We start from the raw sequence: 26,412 nt of genomic DNA, 5'->3' as shown, positions 1-26,412 counted from the left end.
ATTACCTCCGAAAATTCTTGAAAAATCTTACTGAAATGAGTGAAAGATAAAATGCTTAGCAAGTGCTGGGTACAGAATAAGTGCCTACCCCACTTTTTTTTTTTTTTTAACCATTAGAAATTAGATTTGTCCAAAGGGGATGATCAGAGGACGTCCGGACCCCGTTTTGGCTTCCTTCGCCTCCTCTGCTTTGTACACCTTCCTCTCTCCCTTTCTGTCCTTCTCTGTTCCCCTTCCTTTCTTCCTTTTCTGCACCTCTGTAGTCTCTCTGTGTCTCTAGACTCCCCTCTTTGCCTCCCTGAGCACATCCTTTCCCTCCTATCGAGCCACACGGAGCAGCAGATGGGCGGTCACTCGGGACCAGCCTCCAAAGACACAAGCAACAGACCCCAGCTCTCTAGACATGGCACAAGGCAGCCATGGACCACAGGCCGGGCAGCTCTGGACTCAACAGCACCTGCCAGAAAGGGGGGGCCCTCGGTCCCAGTGCTTCCCATCTCCCCCATGGGTTGGGAGCAGGAACTCAATGAGCAGAAGTCAAAACCTTCGACCAACTCCGAGTTAAGCAGCAGGTTTCTTTCCTGCTGTTCTTTGATTTTAGCATTGCCGACACACCAGAAAGAACATCATCTGTCCCTCAGTGGGCAGTAATTGGCCGTCCGTCATCTTTCGAACTTGTTTGGTCCTGACCCGCTTCTGTTGAGCATTTCCTGGGTCTTTGAGTGATAGAAGGTTCCTTAGAAATTGCAGCTCGAGATCGAAGAAGAGAACACGCATGTGTGAAGCTACTGGCGGCAGGCTGGTTAGAACAGATTAGCCGATAATTTATTGTCTTTGTTTTTGATGCTAATCCCACCTCTTAAATTGCTACTACCTGGGGGGCTTTGGAGGTGGCCTTTTAGGTTCTATCGTGTAATTTCAGTATCCACCTCATTGCTCTTATGCCCAGGTTTTAGCTGAGGACACTAAGGTCAGAGATTCAAGAATGGTGGTAGGGCTAAAACTTGAGAATGGGCATGGTTTTCTTTCACTCATTAAATAGTTTTTGAGCTCCTGGGGCACCTGGGTGGCTCAGTGGGTTAAGCCTCTGCCTTCGGCTCAGGTCATGATCTCAGGGTCCTGGGATCAAGCCCCGCATCGGACTCCCTGCTTGGCTGGGAGCCTGCTTCCCCTCTCTCTCTGCCTGCCTGCCTCCTTGTGATCTCTCTCTCTTTCTGTCAAATAAATAATAAATAAAATCTTTAAAAAAAATAGTTTTTGAGCTTCTGTGATTTGACCAGAGGCAAAACTTTTTTATTTCTTTGCTTAACCTCATTGGCTAACTTATAAATCCAGATCTTTTCAGTTGAGACCAGTGGGTTTCAACCAGAGTGATTTTGTCGCCCCTCTTCCTGGGAGCATTCGACAACGTCTGGAGACATACTTGGCTGTTAGCGATGGGAAGGTGCTATTGGCACCTCGCGGAGAGAGGCCTTGGGAAACCGTTAATCATGCTGTGATGTGTAAGAAAGCCCCTTGCATCCGAGAATTGGCCGGCCCCACGTGTCAACCTCGGCAAAACTCTTGAGTTAGAAAAACACACCTTTAAAAACAATCCCAAGTGCAAGAACCTGCAAGGGTCGGTTAGGCGACGCACATGGCTGGAGAACTGGACGTGCCCGGCCTGGCTCAAAGGGGCAGAGGCTGCTCGGCTCGGGCCAGTTGTTGCTACAGGGGGCTGGTTGTAGGTAGGTGGCCAGCTCTTCTCATTTCTCAAGCCAGAAATCTAAATTTGAATGTGCAAATACTCATCTTGTTGGCAACTAACTTGAGCCATTTTTTAAAAATGTTTTGCCAGTCAAACAAAGCACATCTGAAAACGTAGTGTAGACAGTGGGCCACAAGTTTGCAGCCTCCCCAAACACCAAGCGAGGGTGCCTTTCTAGCACCACGCTGACCCACTGTTGGGACTGTTCAACAGAACTGGCTCACACTTCTTGGGTTTAGTCTTCAGACTTATTCTATCTTTCCTAGCAAGCATTTAGTGAGCACCTACTATGTACTAGAACCTTCTCTGAATACTCCAAACATGTTGACTCATTTTATCTTTGCAAAACTCTAAGATGTGGGTATATAATTCTGCCTCTCATTTTAAAGATAAGGGTTCAGGGACACAGAGAGGTTATGCAACTTCCCCGAGGTAACACAGCAAATGTTCGTACCAGGATCTGAAATCCAAACAATCTATGTTCTTTTTTTTTTTTTTAAGATTTTATTTATTTATTTGACAGATAGGGATCACAAGTAGGCAGAGACATAGGCAGAGAGGAGGAAGCAGGCCCCCTGCCGAGCAGAGAGCCCGATGTGGGGCTCGATCCCAGGACCCTGAGATCAGGACCCGAGCCGAAGGCAGAGGATTAACCCACTGAGCCACCCAGGCGCCCCCAAACAATCTATGTTCTTAATGGCTAAGCCAAACTGCCCTGTGGAAGAGGCTGCATATTCATTTCTACTCAGGAAAACTTGCAAGGAACTTGTCTGACTCATGAGTCAATTCAGGTAAGTGAGTGAACAGTCCCCCATCATACTGAACTCTTCAAGTGCTCAGAACCTCAGTCCCTCCAACTAAAGCTGTGGTTCTCAACTGGGGGGTGATTTTTCTCCCTGGGGCACTTTCTGCAATGTCTGGAGACATTTTTGGTTGCCACGAGTTATGGGGGGGGAGGAGTTCCTGCCGGCATCTGGTGATTAGAGGCCAGGGATGCTAGCTAAACCCCCATCACACCGGAGAGACTCCTGCAATAAAGAATTAGCCCAGCCCCCAAAGCCAACAGTGCTAAGGTTTTAAACACCTGGCTCACAGCCGTGCCGCATGCAAAAAGCAACCAGCAGAATGTCTCAGGTGATCCAGTCTGTTTATTTTGAACATTATTTTCGCTCTCTCCTCAAATCCTAGTCTTCCTTCTCTTGCCCTGGAATTTTGCCATAATCCCATGTCGCTGTGCTCACCTCCGACGATAAGTAATAATGTCCTAACATGACACTTACAGGTTAGCAGCAGCAGAATGAATTAAGAACAGGCAAAACAAAAATGAGCATTAAAATACAAAGGGAACCCTCAAATTTCAACCAAAATATCACACACATGCGTGAAAAGAAAGTTCTTTTCCTGGACACCCTAAGCCATCATCATGCTCTGTGCCCGCATGCAATTCTGATGGCCACGGACACCGTCTCTGCTAAACACACACGTGACTGCGCCAATTTCATAAAATGATTTTAATAGAAAAGTACAAGGTATGAACAAAAATAAATAATCTTTATCTCATGTCTAGCCCAGCAAATTGTACACTGTATATAAAACTGTTCTAAGTGGTAATTTTCCTCGTTTCTTTTCTGCTTTTGAAATACTGAGACAACATTTGAATGAAATCTTCTATATTCAAATCGATACATTATTTGCTTTAAAAAAAAATCATACCAACTTTTAATCATTCTACATCCATTTTTTAAAGTTGGCTAACAAGATGATGTCGCACTAAAATAAAATATCATCCAATCATCGGGTTTAAGTGTAAAGTTTGTGCAAACAGGTAAATTAGAAGATGCATTTCCTAAGTTTTAATTCCTACACTGCCAAATGTTTCCTATATTAAAAACCCATTTCATCGTCTTCCTTTCAAAACATGACCTCTGGTTTTCCCCACTCCACAGAGAGAGGGGAGGCTAAAAAAATACTTTTTTAAAAAAATAAATATTTTAAAAGTATACTTTACAGTGATAATGCGGTATCTTCAACCTGTGCCTTGGTGCGTATCTGCATTACATACAGGCTTCAAGTTATAGTACCTTTTCTTCCTCCATCTATATTATGCGCCACTCAGTCTTTGGGGACAGTTTTTGCTAATGACCTCTTGGAGCCAGCCACTACCAGCTTCTCATTTGGAGCCCTTATCCTTCTACAGTGTCCTATTTGATCATTCCAGGGGCTTGAATAACGTTTTGGCAAAAACAAATTGAAAACTGGTATTGGCAAAATCCTATGAGAAACGGGTTTCAGGGAGGCTACTAAACCAGTCTCAGGAGGTCAGCAGCTCGAAGAACCGAACAGATAAACCGGACTGAAACTTAAAACAGTTTTCCTTTTCCTTGCGCCCATAATTACTATTTTGAACAGGACTCTGTTTGCCGCTGCCTATATATAAATTTTTTGTTAATTTCCCTGTATTGGGAAGATCTTGAATGCACTCCAGGATGAGAAGGGAAAATATGCTGACGTTCCTAAGTGAAGTATATGTTTTTGCAATAAAGAACACTGGTCAATATACAACTGAGGAAAAACTGAAACAGATGTGAGTCCTAGAACCACAAGCGTTTGAATTTGCCCAGAAATGCTATTTTAAACACTCTATATGTTGGTCTACTGTTTTTTTGTGGAATAATGCATTCTTGGCATCCTTAAAAGGTTTCAATATGTTACAAGGTTATCCGGAAAGAAAAAAGCAAAGGGCTAACATATCCATCTGTGCGGCGCTGGCCAGATTGCGGGGTACGTTTTCAGAAAGCACAAGAACTCCTATTAATTGCACTTAACACAACGAACCTTTAGTTTCCCATGAGTTTCATCCTCTGCAGACCAAGGCTTGCTTTTCCTAGAACTAGTTTCAACGGCGCTCCGTCCCTAGTAACTTCAAACAGAGAGGTGCAACAGAGGCAGTGGTAAACACAAACTTTTGGGTGAAAATACTGGTTATGGATAAAAGCATGTGCCTTCTCCATTCTTCTCCGAGATGTTACAACAGCAACACGCTCTAAAACAATTAAGTTACATGCATAATGCTCAAAGAATGTGAGCGATCCTATAACCAGCTTTAAGCCATCTGCTTGATTTCTTCTTTTTTTTTTTCTTGAGGAACATATATAGGAAAGAGAATTCCCCTTTTGTTCCATTACATATAGAAATCTTTTGAAGCTTCCAAAGTTTGGTTTTGGTAAAACTCTGTACTCTTCTATTATTCTGATGTGTAGTCATTCTAAACTATCCCTCATGGTTTCTCAAAAAAAAACCTTCCACATGAAGTATCTGAAAGACAATTGAAACCACTTACCAATATACAAGTAACGTTTTATTTTTATATTCTATCTTCCATTTGGCATAAGCCTTTCGATGTTTGTTTTTTAAACCAGTGAAATATACAAATCACGCAAGACAGAAATATGTACATTAAAAGTACAGAATAAAGGCCATAGAAGATATACATAATATCTGAATGACAAGTAGAATATCTTACATTAAATAGTTTCTTTTAAAAACTAGGATTGTTAAACTCAACTCTCTTCATAAACATGAATCACTAAAAAGGAACAAAATCTGGTTTAGCAAATAAAAAAATTACTTCATGGTTTTTGTATAATAAAAACCAAAAAAGTGACATTTTAAACTAATTAGTGCTTTTTAATTTCAAGATCTTTTGCTTGCAATTCACTGCAACTGAGGGGATGAGAATATCTTCGTGCAATAAATTAAAGAGCCACAGGTGGCGGAGGTCATTGTGAAGGTCACTGAGCCTTGGAGGGTTGCAGGAGATGGGTGTCTTTCCAAACTTCTAAAATAGCATAAATCTGAAATAAGAACACATTTGATGGCACTTTTTGGAAAGAGGTGTCCTTCGCTTTAAAAAAAAAATTTTTTTTTTCTAATTAGCTATGTATGCCATGAGCTTAATTTTCCTTATGGACTCAAACAAGTGCTAATAGGCACCAGTTTCCACTCTGCAAATGGAACCATGGCAACACAAACATGGACAATGCTTCTGAGTTTCGAATCTCTCTTCGTTTCCACATCCATGGCAAACGAATAATGCCCTTTCAGGAAAGTGTACAGAGATGGAGGTTGGAGAGAAGGGGGTAGCGCAAGGCCGATAAAAGGAATTTTCAAACCAACATGCATTTCGCAGTAAGACCTTCCAGATTCCTCAGAAACAAGGCTGTTTTGTGATGCTCCCTCCAGGTGTGATCGCTCGCATCGGGGCCGCAGCCCAAGTTCAACCTGGAAAACTTTTGGAAAAATCCCCATTGGATTGCAATGAAGAGTAACAATGCTCTAGATGGAGAAATTGCCTCAGAATAAACTGTAAGTCACTGGCTGCACTGAGATATAATTATATTTATATTTATATATAGATGTGTGTGTGTGCATATATATATGTTATGTACAAAAGACTTTTGAGATATCAGGCACCATTAAACCACACCCCCCCTTATAAATGCAACTGTTCAAGTACACTAGGAACAGCCTTAGGGTATACCTGCAGTATAATAGGAAAAGCTGGAGTGGATAGTCAACACACAGGATCACAAGAGTGAAACGCTTGCAACACCTCTGGGAACTCCATTAGCCGTGTAATGTCATTAAAACCTATAAAAAGACTGCTCCTCAAAATAAAAGTTTGAGGGGGAAAAATTTCCTAAGTAGCAAACCGTTTCCCAAGTGGAGCTTGTAATGTTTCATTTCCTGTCCCACAATCAAAGGGACCTACTGGAGCTGCCTTTTGGCCAGCATCACATTGCACCAAGGCCAGGAGGAATCAGAGAGGACCTGGGGTTGAGCCGGAGGGCCGACTTCACTGTTTCCCCCTCGTGCAGGATTTCCACTCCGGGGCAGGGCTGATCTGCACCCAGTTCAGTTACCCTGTTATTTGGGCTGAGGATCTGTGAATGGAATTCGTTTATTATTTCCATCATTATCATTTATTAACCAAGCATCTCTAAGAAAATTACAGTATAGTTTTTTTTAATATTCAGGCCAACCTCCCCACCTCTCTCCAAACGAAAAGGCTAGTACCCAGAATCATTCAGGGATCCTTTTCCAATCTGATAACCTAATTCCTGTAACAGCGTCAGATCAGGATCTTGATATGGGTGTTTTTAAGGCTTTTAACTTCCGGAGCTTTCCTGCCTGTTCCCCAAGTTTCAGTAGCTACTGGTACAGAACCCTGTGCAGATCGAACATTTGAGAAAAAGGAGGCAAATGATATATCTTGGAGGGATGCGAGATTTTTTTGCTGTTACTTTTTAAATTACCAGTTTGAAAATGTTTCCAACTGGCAGCCCCTAGGGAAGGGGTGGGTCTCATTTCGTGTTTGTTTCTCTCAAGACCCTTCCACGTGCCCCAGAGCACTGACAATCCATTTTGGTCACAGAAGCTGAATCATGCATAGAGCTGTACCACCCCCTTCCAGCTGGTTGCTACCTGTCCTATATTTGACCCCACAGTGGAGAAAAAGAAAACATCTTTCCTTTCCCTTCTAGATGTGCATACAACTAAGGGTACTTGTAATCCCCCCTCATCCTACACCATCAAAAGAAGTCTTGTCTTACCTTTCCAAAGATGCACAAAATAAATATCTGTCTTGGTTCCCACCCCCCCATTACTGTCAAATAATAATTATAATATTAATAATAAACCACAGAGTTCTTAGATGGGAACAGAAAAAAAATGCTTCCGGTTGCAATGCTGGGGGGAGGAGGGGAATAAAACAATATTAAAAGAGAAACCAGAATCACTGTACGTTCTATAAATAAGTGGGTCTGGGAGCGGGGCTGGGTGAGGCGCGGGCAGCGGGCACCCGCTATTTGCACACGAACTGGTCCACGATCTCCGTGCACTTCTTGCACTTGACGTAGCAGCACCAGTGGAACTTGCAGTGGCAGCGCTCCGTCTGCACGGTCTTGAACTGGTCGTAGCCGCGGCCGCAGCACATGAGCTCGCAGCCGTCCATGCCCTCCGACGTCTTGTTGCACAGGCGGCCCTGCGTGCCCAGCGAGCCCGTGCTCTCGTTGCGCACGCAGTAGTCAGGGCTGGGGTCGATGTAGACCAGGTCCTGCGTGGTGGGCGAGTTGAAACGGCTGTTGACCTGCACCAGCTTGCCCCGGCTGTTGAGCCGCATGGCCGCCGCGCTGTCATACTTCTCCTTCAGGGCGTCGCCCACCTTCCGGAAGTCGGCCAGCTGCAGCCAGCACGTCTTGAGGCTGCAGGAGCCCGACACCCCGTGGCACTTGCAGGCCACATCGGCCAGGTTGTACACCGTCTGTGGGGAGAGAGGACAGTCAGCGCACCCACTTGCGTTGGAGCCTGGAGCGAGGGAGGGCATGTTCCCAAAGCTCCCCCCATCATTTTCCCCTGGGGAGCAGTAGCCACCAGCTCCCCCAGGGCCCCGCCTAGTTCCTCCTCCTCCTGCGCTACCAGAAGGCAGGTGTTGCCTTCTTCTTCTTCTTTTTTTTTTTTTTAAAGATTTTTTCTTTCTTCATGTAACAGAGAGATCACAAGGAGGCAGAGAAGCAGGCAGAGAGAGAGAGGGAAGCAGACTCCCCGCTGGGCAGAGAGCCCGATGTGGGGCTCGATCCCAGGACCCTGAGATCATGACCACAGCGGAAGGCAGAGGATTAACCCACTGAGCCACCCAGGCACCCAGGTATTGCCTTCTTTAAAAAATCTACAAAATAAATGGGCTCTTAACCTCTCATTAGTATACCTCACCGGAAGCAACAACCAACTTTTAAATGGTAACAGGAAAACACTCCAGTTGCTTCTTTTTTCCCCTAGGATAATGTCCTGAACACTGATCCCAGAGACTATCCACAATTCCTGCCTTCCTCACCTGGGTGAATCCCCTCTGCCAGCCTAGGAGGGCAGGGCTAGTATAGTATCTGACCCATCTCACAGAGAGGAAAAGTGAGGGCTATAGAGTTACCCAGGAAGGGAGGGCTGCCAGGATTTGAACCCAGGTGGTTGGGCTCCAAGCTCATGCTCAGTGACGTGCCCATGGGCACCAAGCTGCTAAGCAGGAGGGCGGGGTGCGGGGAGCAGCCCCGGTGGGATCAGCGTTCAAATCTTAGTCACTATTATTATTAGTGTCCCAGGCACTGTCATCAGAGACTTTATACTACTTATCTCATTAAAGCCTCCCAAATAACATTATAATGGATTAGATGATGGCCCATGGCACAGAGAGGGTAAGTGTCCTGCACAGGCCACACAGCTGGAATGTGGAGAAACCAGGTCTGGATCTCAGGCATTCTCACTCCTGGGTCCTGCACAGTTCCTCACCCTTCCCCACACTGTGTAAGAAAGAGCTTCCACACCGGACCTAGGCGGATGTGAGTTTTGTCCTAACTGGGCCCTGGCATTGAGGCAACTGGCTTTACCTCTCAGAGCCTCCTCTTTCTATCTGGGAAGGGGAACTGTAATGGTACAAACCTCGCAATATTGTTGTAAAGATAAAATGAGGGGATGCGAGGAAAGTGCTACATGGCATATGGGAGGCAATCGGTGAATCTGCTCTTTTTCCAGGGTGATGAGCCCAAGGCATCTGGGTGCTAGTCCTGGGCTCTCACTGGGTCACCTTGGCCTCCCAGTAGCAGCGTCCGCCGTCCTGGCCTCACAGCACCGTGCCCAGCAGTCTGGGAGGCGGTGGCTGCCTATTTATAGTCCCCACTGCCCACAGCTCCTGTGCCAGTCACCCTTCACAGTTGGAGTGGTGCTGGCAAGCTGCAGGAGGTCTGTCAAGAACCTAGAGGCTGGAGGGAGCTAGAAGGCGCCTTACACCCAGAACAGCTCCCTTCATCCTCTAATCCTCTAAGGATTCATAAAGGGCTTTTTTTTTTTTTTAAAGGGGGGGCGAGGGCGGGTGGGGGGGAGCCAAATGTACTCCCTTGGCATAAAGAGATTCAGGCACTCAGCTAATGTGTGGAAAGGTTTTGCAAATGTATTTAACCTTTGCTCCCCTTTGAGGAAAAGAAAAAGCTAATGCCCCCAGGCGATTCTAATATGATTTCCTGGCACAGGGTCCAAATCTCCTCCTCCCTTCCCCCACTGTCCTGGAGAAAAACTGTCTTCTCTGCAACCTCATCTGCCAGGATCCAAGCATAGCTCACTGCTCCACTTATAAAACCTACCAAAAGAACTCACTCTCTATTTAAAAATATAGATGGTAAATGACATTCTAATATTAAAGGTGCTTTTCCAACTCCCCAAAACCCCCTATTTCCACTTGGAAATCCCTTGACCTTCTCTTCTTGGTTGCTAAGCCTCTGATCATTTCTCTTCCTGAGAGAAGTCAAAGAAATCCCCTCCATGGATGAAAGTACCCAATATGGGCACGATGGGCCCGGAAGAGTCAACCACATCTCTCTCTTGGAGGTGTGTCTGGTCTGAGGCCCTGGGCACTGCGGTTTGCTCTGAGTACTGGGATGTGCCCCCCTGTGAGGACAGGGACAAGCTTTATGGGCTCCCACGGGGAGTGGGGTTGACATGTCCATGATGTGGCCTTGGTCAGCTCCAGAGGGGAGAGACAGCAATGGGAGGCTTGAGAAAGAAGCTCTGAAACCGTAAAGTGACCCCTCACAGCACCACAGGCAAAAATCTACAGAGTTTAGTCCTTTCCCAGCACCTCCACGTTTTTACCATCAATGTGAGAAGCTAGGTTAGCTGGAATTATCTAGATAATCTTTGACTTCTCTGTTCCCCATTTCGTAACATTTACCAATTAAGTTATGATTTATCAAGCACTCACTAAAGGCAGATGCTAAACTCAGCCCTTGGACTGAACCCTGTGAAGCTATTGTTTTACGGGTTGGATAGAGAGAAGCACTGGTAACTTCGTATGACCCCACCCCTGTATGATCCCACTTAGTCCTCACATAATCCCAAGCAATATTTCATGCCATGACCTTCCAAAAGATGTGCAAATGAGGTCACTGAGACTCCTATACGGAAAGGAACAGAACTGGATCTTAACCTAGATTTCTTTAATTCTGCAATCGATAGCCCTTTACCCCTGAGCTGTGACGCATGCGTTTAATAAAAACGTGCCTGGGCTTGTATCTCAATCCATCAATTTTTCCCCCATGGCCATGAAGTGGTTCTCTAGGGCCTCAGTTTCCCAAGCTTTAAAAATGAGGGTGTGTGGTTAGAGGGTTCTAAGACTCCTCCCAGTCCTCTATATTTTACTCTGTGATTATCTTCCCTTTTCCTCACCCCAAAATACAGAAGAGTGAAATCTCTGACCAGAAAGTTCCTGGCACCTACCTTGGGTTCTGTGAAAAAATAATGACCCTGGTTTTCAATGCTGCCAAAGTTAAGAAAAGTTTCACCCCTTCATTTTAAAGCAGCCATAAAGTGCCATGTGTTTAACCGCAGGAAAAAAAGGGTCTTTTTAACTGTTGTGGAGAAGCATCCCACCAGGGGAAGGAAAGAGTGGACCCAGAAGGCTGGTGAGGGCTTGCAAAGCTGGTCTCTCTGGGCCCTTCTGAGGGGCTCTCTCTTCTATCCAGAACCACCCTCGAGTGGCCTGATGGGCAGACCTACAAAAGTCCACACTCCTAAAAATGCCATCGTTTTCCTAGAAAAACCCTTTAAACAGAACAAAACAAAATAAAACCTTCAATCCGTCAGGCCTGCTATCTAATGCCATGGGGAGAGGCAAGGAGAAAGCAAGTGAGGGAAAAGCCAAGTCCTGGAAGCTGAGCTGAGGGCTTTCTCCACTGGGCACCTCCCGGGATAAAGAATTGCCTCTCCCAAATTTAAGCCCAACCACAAACATGTTCCAAGGAGGAGGGCGAGCTTTATTCACATTTTTATTTCTGAGCTGGGCTGGTCAATGGCACTGGGGACTAATTAAAAAGGCAGAGAAAGCTCTTTTTTTTTTTTCCGTCCAGCGACTGCAGAAGCACCTTTGCTGGAGGGGGCCAGGCGGGATGATTCACCTCGAGGAGGCCTTTCTGGGGGGGGGGGCGTGGGTGTAGGTGGGGAGGGAGGAAGGGAAGGAGGCGGACAGGGGAGCAGCGAAGGGCAGAGTCCTAAAGGGAAAGAAGGGGCCGGACGCCCGGGAGAGCGACCGAGGGGCAGGTACACCTGGAGGGCGGCGCAGGGCGGCACCGAGGGCCGGAGGACCGGCGGGCCGAGCCTGGGGACCCCAGCGGGACCGGAGCGGGCGGCGGGGGCGGGGGCGGGGGATGATGGGGCGGAGCGGGCAGGCGGGGCGGGCGGAGGACTCACCCTGCGGCCGGCCTCGTTGTTGTGCAAGTTCATGAGGATGCGCGCGCTCTCGTACGAGCCCTTGGCGTGGATGCGCTCCCGCTCGCGCGCATCCACGAACTCCTTGGCGAAGCGGTAGCCGTAGTCGATGTTGTCCCCGCAGCCGCCCCACAGCCAGTCCCGCGGCAGGTCCTTGGGGCGCGCGGCGCGGCTGCAGCCGCAGGTGGACAGCTCGCCCTCGCGGCACGCGCGGCTCATGGCGTTCACCACCCCCGCGGCGCTCACCGCGTACGTGAAGGCCGTCTCGCGGCTGCCTGCGGGCGGGACGCGGGGGTCACCCGGCGCCTGCCGGCGGCCCCGGGCTCCGAGGGCCCCTGGGGAGCCCCACCCACCCCACCCACCCAGCGGCCCGGGGCAGAGGGGCCGGGGGCGCCCCAGCCCTAATACCCACACCCCCGGGGCCGGCCCCCACCCCCAGGGGAGGAGGCAGGACAACCGCCCAACACTCGGCGGCAGCGGCAAGTGACAGGAGCAGCAGACCCCCCACACACCCACACACACACCTTTACTCTTGACACTGAAGCGGCCACAGCGCTCAGGCAGCGCTGGACTGGTGTTCCCTCCAGCCCCTGAAAATCTTGGAAAACTTACTTCCCAAAACGCACGTGAAAGAAGTCATTGAGGGAGAACAGAACGTGGGGAGACCTCCTTACGCTTATGTTAAGGTCTGGTGTCATTTTCATGTCGAATTACCTCAGGCGGGAGCACAGAATTTGCTAGGCTTAGGGCCTCTGAAAGTCTCCGGCCCTGGAACCCTGGAACCCAGAGGCTGCAAGCAGCCCTACTGGGGGGGGGGGGCTCCCCCCTTTTTTCCATCAGGAGGCACAGGGTGCCTGTCTCAGGCTCTTGACGTCCCCAGAGGACATTTCTAAACCTGTTCCTAGAGTATTAGAGTGAAACTTGCCCCTTCTTCAATCCCAAGCTGATGGGTCTGATATTTCTTCCAGAAGATGGAGGTCTACTTCTAACAGCCTGCTGTCTTTTAGGCGACTTCTGCAAACCACACCCCCACCCACAGCCTTAGCCTCAGAGCATTAGAATAAATAATAATAAAGAAGAAACCACAATCTGAGGGGAAAGGAAGAGTCTTCCTCTTCCTGAAACCCTGTACAACACTGATAGAGGAGTCCCATTCATCGGGAGGAAAGTGGAGGCAATCACAGACTACCTCAACTCCCACTTGTACATGGAGACGTTTCTGTGTGTAACAAGCAGCCACTTAATAGAAATGTGGTACCAGAGAGAAAGGGTTAACACCTTGCCCGCTGAAGCTGGGGTGTACTGGGGGGTAGGGGGCTCACTTTCTTCAACTATAAAATAAGTATTGAACTAGATGCCTGGGCAGGAAAAAAGGCCACTTTTGGTGTTGAAATCCCTGTACCAGAGTAAGTTTTTCTGACACTTAAAGAGCTTCCTAACAATCTTTGGTGGTGGGGGGGGGGTAACAGCAGCAGAACAGCTGACAACAGGACCCCACCCCAACCAGAAGGGTCCGTTTGAGGAGGACGGCTATACCATTCCAGGATCCCGCAGGCTGCCCTCTCTGGGACTCAGTCTCCACACTTCAATCCACAGACATGTGTGATTCCTCCTTCCAGGAATAGCGAAGGTTCCCAGCTACCACAGACCTTCCCTCCCACAATTTGAAAAAAAATGAATAATTTGAGGAGCGTGTTGGTGGTTGGCAGGAGGATCCAGAAAGTTCCTAAGGGGTGTTCCGTGTATCTAATTCAAATGAGAGAGGCAGGGCACATCAGGGAGTGGAGAGAAATGAGGCGAGCAGACAGATTCTGGGGAGTTACTGGAGGATTAATACTGATAGTACAGAAAAATTTGTGGCCCCAGATGGGAGACATGTAGAGTAAGGCAGCCACTAGAGGAAGAGAGATAAAGAGTCCTGCGGAGATAGAAGAACATGAGGCACTGTCTTTCGAGGAGACAGCGCATAAAAGGGCTTTTATACAAAACACAATAATGCTGCTTTTTTCATGGATCTACCTTGAGCATTTCCTTTTTTTTTTTTCCTTTGCCCTGGCACCCAAACCTGGTCAGAATCTCTTTAGCTCATTGGTCCCTGCAGGGAAAAATGTCAGTTTGAAAAGTGCTCTTTGGCTAATAGCCTATGGACGCAGCCATCAGTTCAGTTCGGGTTCCCTCCCTGTGAAATTTACCTCTCTTCAGACCCTCACACCCCTTAAAAATGGAGCCTTTCTTATATATCTTTTCACAGTGTGGAGACAAAGAAGAGACGAGACAAAAGCTGGAGGAAAGGATAGCGGTGATGAAAAATGAGAAAGTTTCCGAAATGAGGAGTGGGCCCTTCACTGGCCAATTGTATACAGCGCCTCCCAGGCAACTAGCACCCTAGAAAAATGAGTCAAAGAGGGATGGAAGTAGCAGCCTGAGTTTCTCAGACACTGGCCCCAGCACAGGGTCAGATTCTCACGAATTGCTCCCCATGTCTCTGGTTGTACTTAGTGCTCTGGAGTGAGTACACACACACACACACCCCTTGCAACATCAAAGGTGCCTTAAATTTTCCCTTAGCTCCTTCTCTTCAAACAGACTCATAAATAGAAAAGTGAAAGCCAAGTTAATTTCCCACTGTTAGGGTTGGGTCCGTGTTCCCCTTCCACAAAAATCTATTCTGGTTTTTCTTCCCTCCATCTCTTTTTTAAATAAATAGAAGAGAGGGCCCCATGTTCCTCCGGAAGCCCAGCAGCAGCTTCCTGCTGTAAGACCCCAGGAACCTGGGGGACTTTTGGCAAAGGAGGTTAGGGTGGGCTCTCAGATGCCCAGGACATGGGTAAACTTGATGCTAGTATCTTAGCAGGGTGCCCCAGGAGGAAGTTCGATTCCCACCCACTCGCCACCAACCCAGATGGGAGTACCGCACAGCTGAGGACCAGACAGGGTATTTGCAAGGGACAATTAACTATAAGCCTTTGTACCAAAGGTTCTGCTTGTTCCCTGAGGAGGCAGGCTCTTTGAATCTTGGACCACATTTTAAATAAATCTCCAGCAGAACTCAAATCCACTTAGCAAATGATAGCTTATTCTGAACATTTTGGCCCAACACAGGCTACATAGGAAGACGAGAAGAGGATCTTAAATCAAAGCCCTGTTCCAGTGACGACACAGAAAAACCGTTCCAATGGCTGTTTTGCTTCCTGGTTACCCATCAAAAATGTATGGCTTGTGCAAACTCAAACACACGCGGAAAAGTGCTCCCAGAGTTTGAGAGGGAGGCAGTTTAGGGGGAATACATAAGGCCAAGGTGAGAAGGGAAAGCTGACAACTTACCATTCTGATATGTTGTGAGCTTGCTCACAAAAAGGCAATGCAGAAGGGCATCTCCACCACCCCACTACTTTACTAGATAGGGCAGTCCACGTTCAGGGCAGGCTCCTGTGTTCCTGCCGCTTAACTCCTGGATTCGGATCCCAGTATACACATTAGCACATTTTAATCATTAACAGGAAGGACAAAGCCCTATGAAACTGCAGGCTGAGAGTCGCAGACCATTTTGCCATTCAATCAGAGGAATGGCTTCCAGTCCTGTATTATTTTAGTATATGAAGTCGCTTGGCTTCTTGGCTCAAACATCCACTGACAACTCTTTTTTGTTCTCAATGAATGCACTTTTCAGGGTTTTTATAAAAGCATTTTATCCATCCGTGACGGATATTAAGCCAACTTTTTTTATCTTCAGTCCGTCTAAACAGTTAATTGCTTTGATAAATGGCTTCTTATTTTAGGAATCACCGCGGTCATATTAATTATAAGGGCTTGTTTGCATAATACTAAAGGGACCTAAAATATTCACACTAGAAAACACACACAGGATCCCATCTGTCAGATAGTATCCTATGCTATTAAACCAAACCAGAAGCAGACAGAGTCTCCAAATTCTTTGCCTTTGGCCCCATTTTAACGCCACCTCCTCCCTGCATGCACTACCAAGTTCAAGGATACGTTTAACCTAAAGAATCTGACTGTGAGCAATACATTTAAGACTTTTTTTTTAAGTCTCTAGGTTGGGATCCGAAGCATGTGCTTGTGTGTCAATAGCCAAAATCACAATGTAAATGGGATCACTCCTAATTAAAATTCTTTCTGGGCCTAAAAATAAAGCTTTTAACATATATATCTCTATAGCCTCAGGAAACATCTATATTAGGAAAATTAAAACCTTATTCACTCCCAACGTAGCCAGCATTCGAAAGATGACAGTATTTAGTTTGATGCGTGGGCCATTTCAATTGTGGCTTAAGAGACTTCTAACCGTTAAAAGAGTTTTGAAGTTTAAAAGGATATAAATGACTCATCTTTCCTCACCTCCTTTTGAGAAACCGAAATAAGCGTTCTGCTTCTCTTCCAAACAGAAGGCATTTTTAAAAAAAAGTGCAGTGTTCAGAAAAATGAAGGTGTCTCTGATGCTTCCCTTCTGATTTGACTAAAGAAGCCCCCAAACTTATTATTATCAAGGTGTGGGAACAGGAATTAAGGCCAGGGGCAGTAGTGAGGAAGATTCCGGAAGACTCCCCCCACCCTGCGCTCATCCAGCTGGAAGACTCCGTCCTTAGCAAGCTCCTAAGTGCTCGCAGAAGCCCGTCTTCAGGAGAGGGCTTGATCTGCATTTAACCAGCTGTTGCACAGTGTCCTACCTATCTGCATGACCCGGCCGAACACAGAGGTGTTGTCCACGGTGCTGCAGTTCCAACGCCGATGCCGGAACTGATACTGGCACTCCTTGATGCCCGTCTTCGCGCCTTCTCCAATGTACTGCATGTGGTCTTGGTACAAGTGGCACAGTTTCTTCTGTCCTTGAGAAAGTCCTGCCAGCTGGCTGCAGAGAGGCTGTGCTCCTATGATATATACTTCTGACATCTGAACAGGGTTATTCATACCTAGCGACCTAGAAGGGGTGGGGGGAGATGTGCATTCAAGATTTACGTGAACTCTCGAGGTAGGCCCCCTGAAAGCATGTCAGCGAGACAGAGTTTTCAGCACACAGATGCTTTTTCTCTCCTGCTTGTCCTCATGACAAAGTAGGAGAAGGGCTTCATAAAACTTCTCTGTTTAAACTGCGTTCAGAAAACGGAGGTATTGTACAGTCCCCACCCCGCCATCTGGCTCCTCAGTTAGGTTTTCACTCCCTTCCTTGCCCGGGTTGCCATCTACCTGAACCCACATTTCCGAAATGGGGGAGATGGCGGTTGGGGGGACGGGACTCTGACATTAGAGAAAGGGGACTCCCTTTGCCCCACAAATTGGACGGATCTGCCTTGAAAACGTATGCATGTGAAAGCAGACAGAATTAGACACGGGGAAGAGGAGAGAGGAGCTCCTTTTGACCGGTGCAAGAATTGGGACACAAGTAGAGAGACTGAAGAAAATTCACCAGTTTCTGGACATTTTAAAAGGGCCCCTTATGTGATTGTAAAAGACCCAAGACAGGGTATCCAGTGAACACAAGTCATGTTTGACAGTCAGAAGAAACGCTGTTCATTTACAGGGAAAAAATACCCAGAACGCCGTCAAAAATAATCCTTTGGATACACTGCAGTCTATCTACAAGGCCCCTAACCAGAGAGAAACGCTCGTTTAAGGACATTTGACTACTTCAGGTTCACCTCCTTTTGATCAAATTTCTAGCCCCATATTTCCCCACTTGGAGTGCAGCTGTCTTCCTAGAACACTCTGCCTGCCTCAGACCCTGAAGGTTAATAACCTCGAGTGACAGAAAATAAAAGCTGGAACTCGCTTTTACTACCTAGAGGTGGCAAAAGTAAATTTTATAGATAGGCTTACAATTATTAGAGAAGTGAATTTCGGTGCCCTTTTATTACATGATGTACTACAAGCAGACATCTGAACAAGGGCCTCATAGAAAAAAAGGGTAGATTTATAGGGTCCCATTCCCTACAGAGCTAAAGACTAAGCTTGACGATATTAACAAGTTAAAAGAAAATTCTGATTTCCAGATATATACACAAAATATATTATAGACATATGTATCACATAAAGGCACTCAGACTCACGATTCAGCTTTAAATACTGCAGCATCGTACCCACGAATCTTAGAAAAAAGAAAATCAAACAAAGAATATGTACTTAGAAGGAACTTACCACCAAGAATTGGCTTCTATTACAACCTGGGCGAAGGAGAAAAATATGGCCAAAGCCATTAGGAAGAACTTGGAAGACATTGCACTTCCAGCCGTCCCCAAAGCAACTCCTGGGTTTAATATTCCAATCGACTTCTGGAGAGGGAAGAAAGGAGCAGATGTTTATTGCCTCTCAGATAATTTTCAAGCATACAAGTTTAAACAACGGAAGCATCCGGGGTCTCTTAAGTTTACTGTTGATTGACTGCGCTTCTCCTCCGTGAGTTTTTTGATGGCAAGATATAGGCAGTTTCTTTTTCCAAATTAATCCACCCACGCAACCTCACCAGGAAATCTGATTTCGCTGGGATCCTGCGCGCGGGGCACGCCAGCGATTACAAACATGTCTCAATGCTGTTGAGTCAAAGCCCCGCTGCCAAGCGCTGCCTCTTTCCTGCTCGTTCGCTTCCCGCACCCCCTCGCTCCCCTCTAGTCCGCGCTGTGCTGGGTCCCTCCTCGGGAATTCACTCGGGAACCCGCAGCCACCCTCGTCCGCTCTCCGACCTGGGCCGAGCAACAAGTGGAGCCGGAATTAATTCCATGGGCGAGAGGAGCGCGAAGGCTAGTGGAGCACGCCGCCCGCGGCTGCGGAGGAGGCGGGGTGGCCGGCGCGGGGGTGGGGGTGGGGGTGGGGGCAGGACGCGGGAGGGAAGGGCAGGGGGTGGGGGGCGAGGCCCCGGGGAGCGGCGTGCGCGAGAGTGCCCAGCTGGGAAATGCAGTTCGGAATTAACAGCGTATGTTTCCTAATCAGTTTACAGGCCGCTTTGGGGGAAGCCACTTCCAGAGGGGGAAGGGCAGCCTGGGTTTCCTTAGGACACTATTCAACCAGATTGGAGTGGGGAGGAGATGGGGGGCCCTGGGGATAACGGGGAGAGAGACCTGCTCTCTCAACCCAGGAAACAGGAAAACAGTGCCCCCTCCCCTGCCTGCGGCCTCCTCTGGCCACTCTGCACACCCCCGAGAAGGGGAGAAGGGCTAGCACCCCTGAGGCAAATAGGGGATCTGTGCTGGGAGAGGATCCCTTCCCTGCCCTCCCACAAATTCTGATTTTTCATTTTCCTCTTTCTCCCGCCCCCCTTCGGTCCCCACTCCTGACAGCTGCCACGGAGAAAGAGGAAAGGAAACCACGGGGGGCTCCAGTTTTCTTTGGTCTTGGTCTGGACTTGTCGGCCACTTCGCCATCGCGGCCCTGTGAGCTTGGCCTTAGAACACCTCTGCCCCACCCTCCAGCCCAATTCAGACTCGGTTCGGTTAAGTCCCGAACGGTGAGAGTGCAGGGCAAGGCCACCGCGGGTGCCAGTGAGCCCTCGGTGGGGCCAGAGATGCGCCGGCTCCCGCGCCGCGGCTGAGCCCCTGGATTCCAGGGAGCAGAGAGGGCCCCGGCGGCGAAGATTCCCGTTGTGAAGAATTTCGGGGGCAGGGGGCGGCCCTGGGAGCTTTCGCGGCCGTTCTCCCACCCCCCCACTGGTGACTTGTCCACCTGTAGGCGGCGGGGGCGCGACACAGTGGCCCGTGTGGGAAGGAAGAGCGGGTTTCCAAAATCCCCTTTTACGTTTCTGTTAAGTGTAACCCGGCTGCGCTGCACCGCCCGCAGCCCGGAGGGAGCCCCTTCCTCGGGAAAGGAAAGGTGAGCCTTCTCCAGGGGGCCGAAGGGCCTGGAAAGTGCGCCGTCAAAGGGACCGAGGGGACCTAGGCAGCCTTGGAAAAGCGAGGGGGCCCAGGAGCGTGCCAAGGCTTTTCTGTGCCCGCCGTCCTTTTGACCAGACAGCTCGGGGCTTCTCCAAGAGGAAACGCTTATGTGGTCCCCCGAGCCCGCTAACCAGGGCTCTGAGCCTTTGGCCCACTCATTCTCCAAACGCCGCAAAGCTAGGGGCGCATCCCGGAGAACAGAAACCTGGGGTTTCCCCAGCCGAAGATAGAGAAGGCTCGGTCTCGCTCCCCACCCCCGCCCGAAGTGTCAAGTTTCCTCCAGGGGAGGGAGTGGGCTGCGATGTCTGCCTTCGCGCGCGGCCCAGGCTGCAAAATCGACTCCCACCCCCCTCCGCGGCCAAGGCCGCGCACGCACACACACTCACAACACACCCATGCACATTCACACACTCGAACGCGTTCAATAGACACACACGCACCGACGTGCTTCCGAGACGCGGGCGGAGATGGCTGCTGGCCGCGCGCACTTTCCGAGCTTCCCGACGGGCGGGGCACGCGGGGAGGGGCGCGGGCAGCAGAGAAATTGATAACAGATTCGGTGGATTACAGCGGATCTCTTTGTTAGAGGCGAAGCCACACAACCGAACCGATTTTGGGCCCGATGACCCTAGGGAGAGTCTGCCCATTCCTAACTGGGAGTGGGTCACTGGGTCTCCGAGACTCGGGTCTCCCCAGCTCCAGATTAGGGGTAGACCAGAGGTGTCCCAAAGGGGAACCGCCAGGAGAGCCCTGAGAGTCGAGTCTCCACTTAACCCCGCGTGCTTGCCCGGAAACACCTTGGCCCTCTTCCCGCTCCAATCCCCGTGCAACCCAAAAAAAAGGCCCCACAAGTTTGAAGGACTGAAAGAACCCACAGCGAACTCACTAATAAATGCATCGACTCTGAAGGGTAAACACCCTTGCCTGTTTACCAAGAGATCTGATCCCAAAAGACAGTACGAAATGAGACCTCTCCGGAGACGGTCACACCGGGGGTAAAACAAAAGTTCTGGGCAGAGACTGAGTTTACTAAAGAACGGGCTAAATGTTTTCGAACACTTTCAGAGCCACGAGAAGCCCGCTTATGTAAGGTCCTCAGAATCTGTTCCTAGCATGCGATGGGGTGGAGGGCCCCGGGCGCTTGAGAGTTTCTATCGCAGGGGAGGGGTGAAGTGGGGGTAGGGCATTCGTGCTCCCCAGTTTCCAAAGCCAGAGCAGCTCAACGCAGTGACGCTTATTCTGTCTCTCCTCCAAAGCCTCTGCATTGGATTGAAGGTGTTCCTAAACCACCTTTATCCACTGGGGTGCAGGCTGGGGGTGATGAGGGGTGGGAGACAGGAAACCATCACTCTGGTTAGATGAGGTTCCCAAGCCACAGAGCCAGCGGGTCTGAGCCAGCGCCCAGCACCCAAGTCCTCAGCTCTGTGGCCCCTAAAGAGAGATTCTGCAAAGGCAGGAAGAAGATTCTCGACCCTCACCCATGGGCGCTACCTTATTTGGTCTGGGCATCCCCTTCCACTCGGTTTTTTGAGTCTAGGTTCCCCCAGGTCTGGGAGGATGAAAATGAAGGGGGAGACCAGCTAGGAGTCAGAAGTGAGTTTGACCTGGGCTCGTGGTGGCTAAAAAGATAGGAAACTCCAACAATCCCTGCTCTTGGTAGGAAATAAACTTTGTTTTCCCAACTGTGATCTCTTCCTAAAGGAGAGAAACAGAAAATTGTGGGAGACAAAAGGCTGCAACCCCCAAGTTGGGACGCCCTGCCCCAGGAAGTACCCAGAGAGAAGAGGGAGCCCAGGGGGCTGAGCCTGGTGAGGCCCACGGGAGGTCCGCTTTAAAGGGGGAGCAGAGGAGGACGTAGGGCTCCCCTAAGCCTCTAGCCTGGGCTCAGAGGGATCGAAGCAGTCCTTCACCGCCTTGTTGTGTCCACAGCGCTGCGTGTGTGTTGTGTGTACGTTTGGGGTGTGGGAAGCCCTAGAGAGAAGGTGGAGGGAGCTCTTTGCGCCCAGTGATCAGTGCAAGGACTGCTGCGGCTCTGGACTGAACAAGGAGGCTCCAAAGGAAGAGCGGTGGCCAAGCCCGGCTGTTCCCTGTCTCCCCACTTCCATCCCAGGACGAGTCTCTTCAGACTTCAATACCTTCTCTTCGCTCTCTCTCTCTCTCTCTCTCACACACACACATCACTTACACCTTCTCACACAGGTTAACCTCCAAGCGCAGGCTCTCGACTTTATCCAGAGGAAGAGCAGAATGAAGGAGAAAGAAAATTGAAGATCACTTGAACCCCCACCCTTCAGGGACAGTTTCAACTCCGCTTTTTAATAGACGAAGAAATTGAGGCCGAGAAAGAGAAAGCAACATTTGTCTCCCACAGAGCAGGGGTGGGAGCGCCCAGGCCGTACCCTAGGCCTTCTTAGGGCGACGCTCCTGTTCCTACGCCCCGGGGACGAGGTAAACCCTCCTCTCTCCGAAGTCCCGTTTGCTGGATCGGACCCCTGGCCCCATCTGTACTGCGGCGGCTACGCAGAGCAGCTTGTTCCCTGGGGGCCTCTGTGGGGCCCTCGAGAGGGAGAGGTGGACCTGGTGGTCGGGAAGGACGAGCGGAACCCGAGGTGGGAGGCAGAGGCGAGCAGCTGACTGCCCACCCCAAGGAGCCGACTCCCAGGCGTCCTACCTCGAGGCAGCCAACAGGGGGCAGCCGGCACCGCACTGCGAGCGTGAAAAGGCAGCGGGAAGAGCTGAGCTCGGTGCGCGCGATGATAACCCCTTGTGCACCGGGGCGCTCCGGTGAGGAAAGGGAAAGGCCAGGGGCTCTCGGGCCAGTCCTCCTGGGGGAGGGTCCTCCTTTGTGGGGCCCGGCGGGACTAAGGCTCTCTAGTAAGCCCAAGACTGGAGAACAACTGACCCTTTACTCCCCTCGCTCCCCACACACAGGACAGGGATCTACACACTCGGACACAGTTTACAAGGCGTCTCCACAGCTTGCGCGCTTTCAGCCTTGCCCCCACGAAACTCCCCTGGCAGAGGCTGTCTAGAAACGAAATCTCCATATCAGGCTGGGGCAGCAGCGAATCTTGGCGGGAGGGCAGGGGCTGAGGAGATGCGATCCCACCCCTGGCTCCAAGGGACTTCCAAACAGAGGGTTGTCCATTTAAAAACGGGAGAGGAGAAGGGGCCCCGACGCCAAACTGGAATTGGAGAGTAAAACAAGGCCCCGGGGGGCTCCAGATTTCGGGTTCTTTTTAAAACTTTTTTTGGGAGGGCGAGCGGGAATTTGTTTGCTTTAGGAAACATCTTAATTCTAATCCCAGACTTATTTTCTAGAAAAGTAAAATGGGAGAGGATCAAGAAAAGTGAAAATTAAGGATCGAAGCTTGGAGGACAGAGAGAGGAGAAGTTGTTTGGAAAATAACAAGTTCTATTGCAGGAAGAAATGTTAACTTTTCGCAAAAGTGAACTCCCGGTGACCCTCGGAGTGTGTGACTCGGCTTTAACATACAACTGACAATTAAAACAAACAAGAGTTCACAAACTGCCCCCCGCCCGCTCTCCCAAAGCGGAGGCCCAAATGTTTCCAAAGGACACGGCAGATTCCGCGCAGGGGGCCAGGGCGCGCTCTCTCAGAGGACTGGATTAGAGCCACCACTGCCAACACTCCCCGCCCCCATCACCCCGGCAAAGTGCCGGAGCTCACCCAGTGGCGGCTAATAATGCTAATAACGCGACCCGGCTCCCGCGCCAGGGTGCGCACTGGCCCCCCACTGGGCACTCTTAAAGGCACCCGGGCCTGCAGCGCTGGGATTCCCCGGCCCGGACGAGCCTGCAACCTGGCCTCCCGCAACAGAGGACGAGGGGAGAGGGGGCGGTGCACTGCTCTGGGGTGTAGGCTCCTAGTCCTGCCGCCCGGTCTCCCACCCAAGGAGTCCTCCTCCCCTTTCCGAGCCCCGGCCACACACCCTCTTGGTGCCCGCGCTGTGGGCGCTTCGTAAATATTTGTTGAATTGAATCATTATCCTGTTACTGAAATATACATAGTAAATTACACTGATGTTTCTTAGGGCAAGAACAAAGTCCTCGGTGAACCGCTCTCAGTTCTTCTGCCCCGGCTCTTCCTCACTTTTCCTCCAAAGTCCAAAAGGCTTGCGGAACTTTTGGTGGGACAAGAAGTCTCCCGGGAGACAGAGGTAGTGCGCGAGGGTGGGCGGGTGGGCGAAGGGGTAGGAGCGCCTGCCAGCTATGCAGGAGTTCTAGCTTCTGGAGGCAGCAGAAGAAACGGAAGGATAGGAAGAGGTATGTATGCGGGGGGTTGCGGAGGCGGGGGGGAGTTAGTTAACTTCCAAAAGAAAAAAAGTGAAGAAAAAAAAAAGTGGCGAGCGTCGACAGCGCACAGAACACCTACCTTCATGGCGAGGGGGAGGGGACGCGGCCGCGGGGAGGAAGTCGCCACCAGAGCGAGGGCAGCCGAGGAATCCGAGCGGAGCGGCCGGGTTAAGCCTGGGGGGACGATCCCGCGCAGAGCTTCGGGCTCCTCCTGGGCGCGTCGGGCAGGCGCAGGAAATCGGTGGCGAAGCGGTCACTGGCGCCCGAGTCCGAGGGCCCGAGCCGGAGCAGCGCCGGGATGCGCCCGGGAGCCGAGGGGGCGCCGAAGCCCGCCGACCGGCAGCAGGGGCAAAGCCGAGCCGGCGCGCAACAAGGGAGCCGCGGGTCCGGCGAGGGCGTGCAGGCGACTGTTCCTCGGCGAGGCGCTCCCTCTCCAACGTCCATCAGCGACGGCGGTAATTAGGGCTTTCCAACCCCAAATGTGGGCGTGATTGTGCAAAAGACTTTACTACAAATAATAAAAAAAAAAAATTCTTCACAAGAGGGTGAAAAAAATGCCCCACTACTCAACTCTGGCCCGGGGCGGGGGCGGGGGCGATCCGGGCGCCCAGGTGCCCCCAGTTCATTCACACCACGGATTCTGCAAACTCCCGGCGGCTCACGCCTCCTGATCTCCAGCTCCTCCTCTCCAAGTCTGTGGCCGAAACGTCTGCTTCCAGGCGCTGATCCTGCGGCCGCGAGTGAGTGTGTGGACGTCTGTGTACACACACAGACACACACCCACCCCCCACCCACCCCCACACACACTGAAGCTTTGGGGCCACAGAACAATCAGGCGCGCATGGCTTTTTCTCCGGGAGATGCCGCTGAAAATGCACAAGTCGCCGTCCGGACTACAAGAGTCTGAGCCAAGTTTTGTCCTTTCATTTTAGGGTTTGGCAAAAAGGGGGCGCAAAATGGGTAAAAGTCGTCCCTCGAACGCTCTGCGCGGCGGTTTCGGGGGCGATGAGCGATTGCCCCGGGGGAGACACTGGCTCCCCCTCCCCTCTTTCTCTCTTCGGGTTAATCCCCGTCTTTCCCCCGCCTTCCCTAGGCGAAGGGCGTAGAGGGGCGAGGGCACCGCGGGCGTGGGGCTGGGGAGGGGCGAGGGCCAGGGGCTCCGCGGCGGCCCTTCAGCTCTGGCGGTCCATGGCTGGCGCGGCTGCCCACCTCCTCGTTTGGCGCCGGGGCCCGAGGGGCGGGCTGGCGAGCAGGCGGGCGGCGGGCGGTCGGGGACGCGGCGCGGCGGCGGCGGCGGCGGCGGCGGCGGCGGCGGCGGCGGCGGCGGGAGGAGCTCGCTCGGCAGCAGCCGCACCGAACCGGACTCTGGGCGGCGGAGGCGGCGCCTTGGAGCTCGCAGCAACCTTCCACGCGATCCTGCGCCCCGCAGCCAGACTGACCCGCCGCAGGGACCGCGACCCCCCCCCCCACCCCCGGCCCTCCTAGCCAACTGCCTCACTCTCTCTCCCTCTCTCCGGACTCCTCTTTCCCCTGCTGTTCTTAGAGGGAAAAAAAAATTTTTTTTTTAAGTTGAAGAACCAAAGGCGGCTGGAAAGAGAGAGGGAAGGGGGGAGAAAAGAAAGAAAAAACTCAACTTCGCCTATGCGCATGCGTGGTGAGGCCGGCCTATGACAAACTCCGCAGGATTTTAAAGCCGTACCACGGCTGGGGTGCAGGGGGGTGGAATACGCTCCCTGCTCGAGCCCCCTTCTCTGGGCTCCCCATCCCCCAGGCATCTGCTGAAAGAGAGAGGTCCACTCTGCAGCGGCTGCCTGCCCGCCGCCCGGCCGGCCGTATACGATCTTCCAAAGCCGCCCACCCTCGGGAGAATGAACCCCAACTTCCCGGTCTGAACTCCTTGGCTCGCGGGTCCCGAGACGCTCCCACTGGGGCTTCAGGGGGCCTGCGGCCCCAACACGGAACCTCTGGGAGCACCTCCTCCTCATTCTTACCCCGGGAGAGGGTCCCTAAGCCCCGAGGCTGGAGAACAGGGCAGACGCGCGCATCCTGCATCGCCCCAGTGTAAAAGATTTGGGGACTGGGGCGCACGATTCAGCCTCTGGCTGCGACCCAGCGCCCCCGGATGCGACGTGTGGTGCTGCCGGGTGGATCTAGGTGGTG

The 26,412-nt window shown here is 51.0% G+C and overlaps 1 protein-coding gene across 2 annotated transcripts; it reads right to left on the bottom strand.

The window, feature by feature from the left end:
- Positions 1-5,083: 5,083 nt before the first annotated feature.
- Positions 5,084-25,561, bottom strand: WNT5A (Wnt family member 5A). 2 transcript variants are annotated; one of them, XM_045078778.1, is made up of 5 exons: positions 24,332-25,561; positions 18,209-18,342; positions 16,744-16,994; positions 12,038-12,330; positions 5,084-8,069 (listed from the first exon to the last, which is right to left on the bottom strand). In XM_045078778.1, the coding sequence occupies exons 1-5, from the start codon at positions 24,335-24,337 to the stop codon at positions 7,611-7,613; spliced, it is 1,143 nt and encodes a 380-aa protein (XP_044934713.1). In that variant the 5' UTR covers positions 24,338-25,561; the 3' UTR covers positions 5,084-7,610. The 2 variants fall into 2 exon arrangements, with proteins under 2 accessions (XP_044934713.1, XP_044934717.1); XM_045078782.1 differs by lacking the exon at positions 24,332-25,561 and adding an exon at positions 18,751-18,848.
- Positions 25,562-26,412: the final 851 nt, after the last annotated feature.

This window comes from Mustela putorius, unplaced genomic scaffold (genome assembly GCF_011764305.1).
Source record: "Mustela putorius furo isolate JIRA1106 unplaced genomic scaffold, ASM1176430v1.1 tig00000095_pilon_pilon_pilon, whole genome shotgun sequence".
In the NCBI taxonomy this organism is placed as follows: domain Eukaryota; kingdom Metazoa; phylum Chordata; class Mammalia; order Carnivora; family Mustelidae; genus Mustela; species Mustela putorius.
Note: the sequence above shows the minus strand (reverse complement) of the source record. Positions and strands in the feature narration are given on the sequence as shown.

What these genes read in the sequence shown, in the direction of transcription:
- WNT5A (XM_045078778.1), bottom strand. An exon ending in CGGCCGGGTCATGCAGATAG is followed by an intron (nt 12,331 to 16,743) that starts GTAGGACACTGT and finishes TCCCGCCCGCAG; the next exon opens with GCAGCCGCGAGACGGCCTTC. An exon ending in ACAACGAGGCCGGCCGCAGG is followed by an intron (nt 8,070 to 12,037) that starts GTGAGTCCTCCG and finishes CTCTCCCCACAG; the next exon opens with ACGGTGTACAACCTGGCCGA.